The 12,302-nt window shown below is 40.4% G+C and overlaps 1 protein-coding gene across 1 annotated transcript; it reads right to left on the bottom strand.

The window, feature by feature from the left end:
• Positions 1–3,942: 3,942 nt before the first annotated feature.
• LOC115566870 (potassium voltage-gated channel subfamily G member 2-like) lies at positions 3,943–12,244 on the bottom strand (the record flags this gene model as incomplete). Its single annotated transcript, XM_030392909.1, has 3 exons — positions 3,943–5,690; positions 6,048–6,746; positions 12,209–12,244. Coding segments are annotated over 3 exons (1,611 nt in total), but the record flags the coding sequence as incomplete, so codon positions are not given.
• Between the last annotated feature and the right edge of the window lie 58 nt (positions 12,245–12,302).

Genomic DNA, 12,302 nt, shown 5'->3' with positions numbered 1-12,302 from the left:
AGTATTGAACCATTGTTGGGCTTCTATTAGGGCTTCTGTCAACAAGGACCGAACGTTAGTTTGTGGCACACAGTCTGAATTTGAAATCTCTGATTCTTTTGTGTCATCAATCTGTGCTAACGCTAAATGCAGCCTGTATGGAAATCCCGTTTGAACATACGATTGTACATACTTTACGTGTAGTATCATGGTGTGTTTTACCTCTGGTGGCAGGTTGTGTCTATTTACCTCTTCCGCCCTCTCCTCCACCATTTGTAGATACCTGGAATGTTTAAATCAATCAAGAGGAAAAGCAGGTGAATAACAATCATCAGCTTCCTCTTCCATTCTGGCAGCTGAATTATTCCAATTTAAAAAAACAAAAAACAAAACATAATCAGATTAAGAGAAAAGGATTGTGGTGAACAGGAGAATGAGTGGATTTTGGCATATTTTGACAGATCCAACAGTTACTAAGATTGTTTTCTGGTGTATAGTCTAACATTAGTCTAACAGCAGCATTGATTTCCTCTAACCTGGGAGCTGTTGGTCTTTGTTTGTACTTGTTTGGGTCTTACAGTAGGGTGTGTTTTCTGTGCTGTACCCCAGAGTAGGTTAACTGATGAGAGGAACGTGCAGCTTTGTGGGTTTTGAGGGTTTTGAGGGTCCCTCACAAAGAGCTTGCTGATTATTCAGTGCAATCTGGTTTTTTGCTCAGCTGCTGTTTGGTGAAGCACCAGAGATCAATTTTCAGGTTCCTTGGGAGTGGTCAACTGAAATCGGGCTTTGTGGATCTTTCAAATGTCTCACATGGTAGTTCTCATTGGGACATTGGATGAGGAGCAGTTGGCAACTTCGTGCTGTGCCAGCAATTTTTAAAAACTCAAATCCGCCACCTTGTCTCAGTTTTGGATATGCCTCAATAATAAATTCTCTAAATCAATTTGGATTTTTAGAGACTACCTGAAAAGGGAAGATAATAATACACATACCAAGTTAACATAACAAAGACTACTTACTTTTTATATGTAATGCAATTCTATTTGTATCTCAAATTCACATACAGTGTGAAAGATAGTCACAGGTGAAAAAACTAAAACGTCAAATGTCAACTGTCATAATGCCTACCTTGAAATGTAAGACATTTCTCCGCTAACCCTGCAGCTGCAAACCTCTCTTTGGTGTATCAGCTGAAGACTAAGTCTGTCTATTTATCCCCAAGACAGCAGATGGAATGAGTGAATGAATTAAGTTGTACAGATTGCCGCCTTGTCGACCTTCTCCCTACGCGTGTATATGGACCAAACAGACTTGAATCCTCGGCTAGGACCAAATGAAGAGGACAAGATATCCCCTGCTGGGCAATTATCTGGCTAATGTTAGCACTGCATACTTAACAGGGACATGGTCTGTTTAGGCTGATTGACTGAAGAAATCCCCCATGACCAGCAACATTTCATCTTAATTAAATCCAAAGATGAGATGCATAAATAAATGTAATACATGTATTTAGGTATGCCCTGTTTGATAACAAACTTTTATTTCGGCATTTATTTATTCATCAGTTGCTGTATTTATTGAACCATTTATTCATTTATTAATGTATTTATTTATCTATGTATTTACGCTTAAGTCATATTTTGTCCTCCATATCTACGGGAAAGGCAGGAATTGATATTTGACCCTCGCCATTCGAGCCTGCAGGCTGTAAGTGCCTTATGGATTTGGCAGGTGAACATGGCGTTGTTCATATCTGTTCTTTAACATTGGTTTCATGAATTCAATTACTTAAAGGGAAAGTGCGCAGGGAAAGTCAGTTCTTTTTAAAGGATTCATACGATCTTTTTAAATCATATCACATTAGGTCAATGTACTGTGGCAGGTGGCACTCAGCAAGAAAAGGGGAGGTGCTCCACCTAGTGGAGTCTACAGTATATAGTTCTACCTGTGGTAAGTGCACAGGGTGAGATGCGTGGTTTGGGCTGGTGATGTGAGGCAGGTGTCCCCCTCACTCCATGCTGTCCTGCATGCAAGACCCCAAGGCCAGAAACAAGTGGTGGGCTTAAGGTTGTTTGAATGTATTGTTCTGTGCTGTCAGGTTTTTAATGTGTGTGGCATTTGTTGCTTTCATGTATTTCACATCTGCTTCCCTGCTGGGTTGAAGGCGGCTGGCAGTGTGGATTGACGTTCCAGGAGTATGTGATTTGTATAATAAAGTACTTTTTGTTGACTCTTGATATTTGTTTCCGAGCTGAGCATCAGGGGTCCATTAGGACCGTGGGACCGTTTTCATGTGTGCATTTTGTTTTGCTTGGCTCTTTCTGTACCTGCTCTGCCCTGGCAAGTGTGCTGGAAGCGGGCAACAAGATCCGGGTATTGCCCTTGGGGCAGACTAGTTTTCTTTTCTTTTTGTTTGTTTGCTGTCTCTTTGATTCCCCCATACATAACCAATTTTACACCAGTCGAATCCCAGTAGCTTAGTCAGTGCAGGCTTAAGGTTTGTTGTGATATTTATGGTTTGCAGTGAATCACTTGCATAATCTTTTGCAGTGTCTAACCTGGCGTTTGAGACTTATTGATTGCAGTGGGTACTGGTGTGTCGTTGACTTAGCCCCTGCTTTGTGAACATACCGAGAAGCGAACTGTACAGAGATTAAAGTGGGTGAGCATGAGTTTTTTGTTTTAAAAAAAGCTTGCATTATGTAATACACCTGGTTAATATCTACCTCCTTGATTCAATTGGTCATTCCCTACGCTAATGACTTGCTGTGGTTGTAAAAGCAATAAAAGCAATATAGCAAAGTTTGAGTTTGAGTTAAATAATATAGGAGACTGATATTTTTGATAGTAACAGTTTCAGCACATTCAGCAAACATGATAAGATACATATATATATATTAAGCAAAGTACTCCAAAGAACATTGTAAGTGTTCAGGATGACTTGTTGTCATTTTGATCCCCTGACTTTTCACCTCATGAGGTCACATTATTTTAGATTTGTTGACCAAAATCATTCAAAATGTGAACAAATTCAATAAATTTCCTTGGATGAATTACCACTGAGGCTCCCTCCCTCTGTGTTACTGCCCACCACATTTCTTCAAAAGTTTCGTCCTCATCAGTGCATCTGCTGTGATATTGAAAAGCTCCAATTGGATAACACAATCTGATCTGATGCTTCCAGCAGACGAAATCAAGTACATTTTTAATTAATTAGTAATTACTGCAGTGGAAGCCATAACTTGAATGACTGTGGTTTAGTTTACAGCCCGCCTTACCAATCAACACATCAGCTAACAACAACAACAACAACAATATAATAATAGTAATAATAATAATAATAATAATAATAATAACAAAAAGAACAACAAGAACAACAACAATAATAATAATAATAATAATAATAATAATAACAATAATTAATAATAACACATTTATTTTCCCAATGAACACATATAATGAAATCAAATAAGATCCAGAGCTTTACAAGAAAAAGTTGAATTTAATAAAATCGTCATAAAAATTGTTGCTAATCATATAATCCCCACAGCAATATTAGGAGACTTTGTTAGTTATTTGAAAAGTAAAGCAATTTCAAAACTGAAATGTGTCTGGCAAGTGACTCCGGAGATAGGAGTGTGTGTCAGGGATAAGAACAGCCAGAAAAAGAAAGTGGGCACCATCAGTGAGATGATATTGACAATGGAGGCCTTTAAACAGATGTGGAATGCCTCAGTCTATTGGTAACAACTATATATGTAGTTGGACCTACCGTGACCTGTGTAGAGTGATGCTCGCCGCGCCCTTGAGTGCTGGGTCGAGCTCCCAGTGGTAACATATACATGCCTGCACCAAGTAGAATAGATGTTACCGTTTTAAACTGTTTAAAGCAAACAGTTATATGAGTTTTAATGAAAAATGTAGTTTTCAACAAAAATGCAGAAATGCCTTTTGTTTGGCTGTATTAACCTTTATTATTTTCTGTTTATATATTCATTTATTTTTTCCCAAGGCCTGACCATGAAATGATAGTGATGATGATGATTCCAAGCATTTCACAAAGCTTTGATTCCTGTTTTTTTTTCTGTTGCTTTGGGATGTAACCCTGTTGCATGTGATTCCTCCAGTGCGACATCCCATTTGGATGTGTCCAGTCCATTGTGACGTCACAGTTGGATGTTAATAGTTCATCCAAATCAGTGAATACATTTTATACATTTGTGTTTTTGTACATTAGGCAGTGAAAAACTCTGCTCCAGCAGAGTCGTTCTAACTCTGAAATCTAAGCTCTGTGCCACTCAAATTTGGTTCATGGGTGGATGGCATGATATGATTGGTTGAAATTGGTTTGCACATATAATCTAATTTTCCCTACTCATAAAATACTGATGCTTTAGGTTTCTCAGCCCGTCAAAAAGTGGCGCATTTGGATGGCAGCTGACCCGATCTACAATACTAACAAATCAGTATTTTACACATAGGACCTTTAATGCTTAAAAATGTTAAACTGTTACACTTTAAGGATATACAAACTTTATTTCTGCCCTTTATACACCCTTTGCAACAATGTATTGCTATAGAAGTTGAAGAACTCAATCACAGTTACACATTACATTATATCACTTCAGCTTCCAGTTCTAGCAGTTCATCTTACATTTCTGCATTTCCAGCAATGCTTTGAGATGAAAGTGAAAGTGTCTATAACCTCTCAATCATTTATAACAACTCTTCTGGAAGACTATCTACTGTATTGAAGAAAATTGCTCTCACACATATAGGGCAAAAGAGTGAAAAGTGAGGTTGGGTGTCCTACAATATGTATTTCCTCTGACTCATTAAGTAACAGGCGTCAACAGAGGTTGATTACTCTTGCTCTGAGCCAGCACTGAAATGTCTTTCATGAAAAGATAAAAAGGATCATCTAGACCTGGTAGAAGATCAGTTTCTGGCCAGTTATCAGGCCAAGTTTCTCTTTCTTTCATGCTTTCTTCAGCCTCAGTGGCAAGCTCGGCCCCTCTCTCCTCTTTCCATAACCTGCAATGCTCGTCCGTCAGCTCAAGGTAGGTGCGATGGAACGTGTGGAAGATAGATGTAGAAGGGAAGGACAGAAGGAGGATCCCTGCTAGGATGCTGATTAGTGCCACCAGTTGGCCGGGGATGCTGTGGGGCACCATGTCACCATAACCCACTGTGGTGACGGAGATGATGGACCACCAGTATGACGCTGGGATGCTGCTGAAGCCGAGCTGGGGTGTTCTGGCAGCGTTTGGAGCCAGCTCACTCTCAGCTAGATGTACCAGTGGGGAAAAAAGAGTCACTGCGACACACACAAAGAGCATCAGCATGCTGAAGTCTGTCACACTGCGCTGGATAGTTAGCCCTAATGTCTTCAGACCTATAGAGTGGCGGGCCAGCCTCATAACATACAGGATACGCAGGGCCCTCATCACACGCAGGATCAGACCAAGTTTATCCAGGGTGCTCTTTCCCGCTTCTGCCACAATATCCTGTACAGTCTCATCCCTGAGCTCCAAAAACAGTGAGACATAGTAGGGCAAGATAGCAGCAGCATCAATGATGTTCAGAGGGCTACGGACAAACTCGAGCCTGCTCCTTGCGTGGAAAAATCGCACAAGAAACTCTAAGCTGAACCAACTCACACAAACAGACTCCACCACAAACATGCTGCGGCACCTTTGGGAGCATGTACCCTGTGGAGAGCAGAAAAGACAAAGGTCAGTTTTACTCTACTAATGGATTTGGGTGTTTTAGCCCCTTAGAAGTATTTCACCACTGGAAAGATGACCCTCGTATCAAACTGTGCTTTCTACAATAGTTATTGTGCAATGTAATGACCTTAGAATATTGTAAACATTTCTTCCACACTTTTTTTTTTGCACACTTCACTTTTTAACCTCAGCCTGCTGTAGCGAAACAGTTAGCAAACAGTGTGTCTGTATGCAAATGAACCTTTAGACTAATGTAAGCATCAAAAACATTCTTAGCAGTAAGATTAATGGTTAGCTGATGATGTCCCTAGTACAAAGTATTGCTTTGCTTATACATACCATGGCTTCTTCCTCTTGTTGGTCTGGCATGGTGCTGATGCACAGGCTGACCACAGTGACGACCACCATGAAGACAGACAGGAAGGCAAACACTTTCCCTGCTAAACCTGAGTGAGGGTTCTCCACTGCTTCCCCCAGCATGTTGAACAGGCTGCCCTCCCCCAGAGTAGCCCGAAGCGCCCTCCTTCTCTCCCGCCACTTGTCCTCCTTCAGCTGGTGCTTGGCCACCTCGTCTACACAGGACATCATGTGATGGCGGCAGCAGGGCTCCATCTGTCCTATATCAATGCCCCAGTACAGCAGCTCCCCGTGCAGGGCCACATTGCAGACCCCCTGCAGCAGACGCAACTTCCCTTTTGCCAGGAAGCTGTGGATGGCCTGAAAAGCTAAAGGGTCACGGTCAAAGAAGAATTCCTGTAGCATCTCATCATAGTCATCACAAAACTCTGCTATCTCCCTCAAGGTGGAGCAGGAGCGCAGACGACTCAGGCGGCTCTGGGGTACATCCTCCAGGGTGCTCCAGGGGAAGGAGTACCGGACGCCTCCTATATTGATAAGGGCCTGCTGGGAGGGATCAAAGTACCGGCGAGATGCCTCTGGCCCACGGAGCAGCTGAGCACGTTGAAAATACTGGCCTTTGACTGTGGCAGCCTCTGTGTCTGTGAAGACATGGCTGTAACTATCGTCACTACTAAACGATTGGTCATCAAAGCCAGCACCAATGATGGCCATTGTGGTAGGACGGTGTTTGGCAGGCTTGTGCTGTTGTTACAGTATTGTATCCTGGTGGAGATTTGAGAAAAACCTGCAATTATGGAATATATTGATAATTCATACAAGTATCTAAATGTATGTCTTATATTTATGTAAAGACATTTTGCTGACTACTGCAAATTAACTTATTTTACACATTTCCATGCAATCAAAAAGCAAAACAACTTTTGTTTTATGTTGCAAGCAAAGACTTTTATGTTACAATAAAAAAAAGATTGTGTATGTTTAAAGTGTCACCCATGGGTGTTGGTAATGATGATGAATTACCATCTCCTCTCAGCAGGGTAAGCACAGGTGATGGCATATCACAGTTGTGCTGAGTTGCTGGATGTGTTTGCGTACCAAAAAATAACATTTCATAATATTATATAATATATTATATTATACATATTATAATATATATTATAATATATGTTTTAAAATTCTTTATTCACATATAACACATTTACACACACACACACACACACACACACACACACACACACACACACACACAAATAACAGTCAGACAAATCTATCTTCATAATATTTTCAAAGTTGGGATTTCAGCTCGATCCACTGGTCAAGAGTGAACAAAAATAACTGAATGCAGCTCTAAGTTGCACTTTAATTGGGTTTTTTTGTTGGTTAGTGTAAGTAAGTTTCAGTAAATTCTTTCATTTATAACACCCTGACTATTTGAAGTTCCCCAGACTCCTTGATCCTTGAAGATCAAAACTAATAATTCATCTAACAACTATTTTTTGTTTGCGAGGAATAAGTCTTTTTACTTTTTGGCAAACAAAACAAAGACTTCTTACTCACATTTGGTAGTTTTGTTTTTATGTCAGTCAATATTTGTTTAAAATTTTATATTTGAAAGGTTACAGTATCATTCATGTAAACATGTGTACTACTGTACTTTTAAAAGTTCTGTAACTCACCTTAAATTGTTGTTAGGGTATACAAATCCATTCAAGATGATGTTCAGAGGATTCCAAATCTTTCTGTTGTCTATTTACAGAGAATGTAACGTACAGTAACAGCAATCAAATGTGTCAACATACCTGCTGAATTGTGAAGTGAAACAAAACCAAACTCTCTCAGATGATATGTCCACCCATCCTTTCCAGCCTTTCTCTCTTAATTCCAGGGCTTGGGTGACTAATGGATGACCCTGCAGTCAGCCTAAACATCATCACTGGTCTGGAACATCATCCATTAACTTTATCACGCTAAGCTTTTGGCTTTAATGCATCAAAAGCTGGACAGACAATGTCAAAAGACTAACTTATCCACTGTGGGAGGGATTAATGACATTAATATCAAGAGGATAAAGAGCCAAAGACAAATATAACAGAGTATATAATATAGACGTTATGCCAACAGTAGACAGATTTTGGAATTATAAATGACAAAGTGAAAAGGTACTGTGTTCATGTATGCTTGTCCTAAGATTTGGAAATATTCATGATAAAACTACATTAGATACTCTGATAGAGAAGAATTCATAGTATTCAAAACATATCACCACATGCCCACTTGGTTCTATTTGCCCTATCCTCCGTGCTCCCAAAAAGCACCTGTGCACTGAAAAAGGTTTGCACTCTTGCTCCACATCATCTGAAAGGACAATGAGACGAAAAATCTTTGACTGTGCCTTAAACCTTGTCATAGTGAGGGTGTGTCCAACTCAATGATTTATTCAGCAGAGCTGTCCTGGACGTTTCGTCCTCCAAAAGTTTAGTTGATAATGTTTTCAGGAACTAAAATAGACCTAATTAGCACATTTATTCATGGGCGTAGCATTGGGAAGGGAGGTTAGGGACATGTACCTACCAATACCTACCCAGTGAGTAATACATTGCCCCCGGCAATAATTTGGTATAAGCACAGTTAACAGATCTTGTTCTCTATTAGTGACACATCCCTAAATCAATAATGCTAATAAAAAAATGTAAATAAAGAAACAGATGGAGCCATGTGAGTGGCAGCCTGTTAAAGAGGCTCTCGCTCACCTTTGAACTTTTTCTCTTTTTATATTTCTTTCTGTACTTTTTAACTGTTTTTTAATTACTTCTTTTTGGAGCTGTCTCTCGGGGCAGTATGGAGAACAGAGTTGCAATTTTCGCTCTGGTCTTACTACTGCTTTTTTCGCTGTTTTTCGGCGTGTCTGGGGAACCTATATGCAGCTCTATTGTTTATAGTAGGGATCAGCTGTTGGCTCTCAGTAACACTACGGTGCCGCTGTATCTGAGCTGAAGAGGAGGATGCACAGGTGCCATACTGGAGATCTCTCTCCAACCCACCCCTACCCCGGCCCATTCACCTCACCCAAAGGACTTCAACAGCTACACACCAGTTGCGCTCACTTCATACCTGATGAAGACCTTGGAGTGGCTGGTCCTTGTCCATCTCCGTCCACTGGTGGTACTTTTATGCAGTATGGGGGCCCCACAGGGAACAGTCTTGGCCCCTTTCTTGTTCACCCTGTACACTGCAGACTTCTCTGCCCCACCATAACTTACAAAAGTTATCTGACAACTCTGATATTGTTGGCCTCATTGGGGATGGGACATGACAGAGAACCTATTAAAGAATTTGTAGACTGGTGCAAGCAGAACAACCTCTAGCTCAACGCCGGGAAGACCAAAGAGCTGGTGGTGGATTTCTGCAGGCACAAACAACCCTGCTCACAGGTGAACATCCTGGGAACAGACATTGAGATTGTGACATCTTACAAGTACCTGGGAGTTCACCTGAACAATAAGCTCGACTGGACTGATCACACTGCAGCAACATACAAGAAAGGTCAGAGCAGACTCTATCTGCTGAGGAAGCTCAGGTCCTTTGGGGCACTTCTGACAACTTTCTTTGACTGTGTGGTGACATCAGCCATTTTCAATGGAGCAGTCTGCTGGAGCAGCAGCATCTCAACAGCAGGTAGGAAGAAACTGGATAAACTTATCAAGAAGGCCAGCTCCATCCTGGGATGCCCTCTTGACTCAGTGCAGGTGGTGGGAGAGAGCAGGATGATGGAGAAGCTGTCATCACTGCTGGTGAAGGAGTCCCACCCCCTGCAGGTCCCTATTCTACAACCAGCACTGTTCCCAGTAGACCTCAATTGTGCAATGTGCAATACAAACTCTACCCATAACCCATTTCTCATTTTGGCTGCACTAACTGGATAATTTTACATATCCATATTTATTATATATTAACAACAATACACTGCCATACTGTTTACAATTCCATTTTTCATATTGTGCAATATTATGTATAGAAAAGTCTATTCTATTTGTTACCTTTTTATTATATTGTTTATTTTGTACTATTATAGTTTATTGTAATATTACTTTTATTCGGCTGCTGTGACACAGATATTTCCCTGTTTGCGGAACAAATAAAGATTCTAACACTGATTCTGATTCTGATTGAGTTTTCTTGCTAATGTGTGATAGGCTGGCTCATGAATGTAGGCTGGCTGGAGTAGCTAATTACAACCTGTTTTTTCAGTTTTCCTGTTTTTAGATTCAGGCGATAAATACATTTCATACCATTTCATACTATAGTATACCATGAAACCAGCACAGTGTTGCAACACAGTTAATTGAATTTATGTTACTTGTAACAGAATTGGCTACTTGTGCGGTGTGGTATTGCCATGTTAACTACAGTTCAGTGTCATATTCTAACTTTGTTGTGGTATTTTTGTGATCGTTTTCTGGTGCTTGTTGTCTTTTCAGAAGTGCCTTGAGAGACCGGACGCGGTCTCCCCATTAGTGGAGCTGCTGATGATCACACATGCTGCAGTGCATTGTCAATCAGCACCTACTGAATTGCTGTGGTCTTCACCCTGATCACTGCGAGATAATTTTGTTAGTTCCTAGTGTGACATGGTTGACTCTTCTAGGGTTTTGAATTTCTTTCACCTCTGTCTCCAACTCACCCTCTGTGTCTCCCTCATTGGCTTGTACATTTACAAAGGCAGCCATAGTCAACCTGAGTGAGGTAAATCAAATTCGTATTGCCTTTAGTGCTGAATACATAAAGCAATGGCACCACCAAGTGGCAGAATTTGGCACCATTCTATGTTGCTGCCACTGTCCAAGACAAACTTTACAACTCCTTACAAATTGACCCATCATCAATTAAACAATGAATCTCTCAAACAAATTAAACTAACAATGGGACTACTGAGAAATATACAGACACTGATTACAGTTATACAAGAGAGATACAAAAGTGGTTGAAATTGGTTATGCTCTCAGCATATTGTAGTCATCCCAGACCACATATATTAGCTAGAAACACAGAGTACATAGTGCACAAATACAAGACTGTATGGTAAAGGTGGATTCAACCAACCAAACTATGAAATAATTATTCTGCACCGACTTTATCAAGGACATGCATGAACACAAATAAAGTCCACACAGGATTAATATCAATCAATCAATCAATCAATATTCATTGGTATAGCACCAGTTCACAACAAAGGTCATCCAATGACACTTTCCAAAAGCAAGCCCAGACCATACTACCCCCCAATATTTCCCCAATGAGCAAGCATCTGGTGAGAAAAAACGTTTCCCTTTTCACAGGCAGAAACCTCGAGACTCAATGGTGGGTGGTTTTCTTCGGTGTCAAAGAGTTGAGATCTCTAGTCACTGGCCATATAAATCGGCAAGTAAAAGGAGGTTATTCCTAGTCCTAACAAGTGATTTAAAAATATAAATATAAAAAAGTTATACAAATGAGAAACAGTTACAAAATTGAATTAAGCGATTAATCAGACAAAAGTAATATACCAGTTGAAGTAGGGTAAAGGCTGAGATTCACAATTAGTTCACAATGACGTAAAAAGAAGGTGATAAATGTGCAAAATATCTTAAAGGTTCTTAAAGGTTACACTAGCCCAACAAATTGAAACAATCCCTTAGGGTTTACCAAAAGCCCCTTAAATTCAACCTAACACCCTACTAAGTGCACAGATCATTTATTGGAGAGTTGGACAGAGGTTGTACTCGGGATCGAACACCAGTTGATAAGACAGAGTGCAATTAGGAGTGCATGGACCCACAGGACTCCGCTGCATGCTGCAAGGCTTCTGCAGTTCCTCCACTGTCGACTGAGTCCTTTCTGTGCTTACCTTCTTATTCGAAAAATAAAAGGAAATTGGTTGTGTGGTGGGCTTTTCGTTTATTTTCTACAAATTAACATAGAAGCCATGCACATCACAGTCAGCAGCACACACGTTGCTGACTAGGCCAATGGTCGTAACGTAATTCTCTCTCAATTGTATGAAAATCGTCATGAAAGCCATGATAACATAAAGGCTCACGCTGACACTGCTTATACATGAACCTTACAGCATTAAAGCTGTAGTCTGTAACTCATTTTTGGTTATATTTGCTAAAATTGTTATTATGATTTGACAGTAGAATAAGATACAGGTCAGCTGTGTAATAACCTAATGTCTGTGGCTCAACCCAGTGGCCC

The sequence above is a fragment of the Sparus aurata genome, chromosome 17 (genome assembly GCF_900880675.1).
Source record: "Sparus aurata chromosome 17, fSpaAur1.1, whole genome shotgun sequence".
In the NCBI taxonomy this organism is placed as follows: domain Eukaryota; kingdom Metazoa; phylum Chordata; class Actinopteri; order Spariformes; family Sparidae; genus Sparus; species Sparus aurata.
This window is presented reverse-complemented; position numbering and strand designations above follow the sequence as displayed.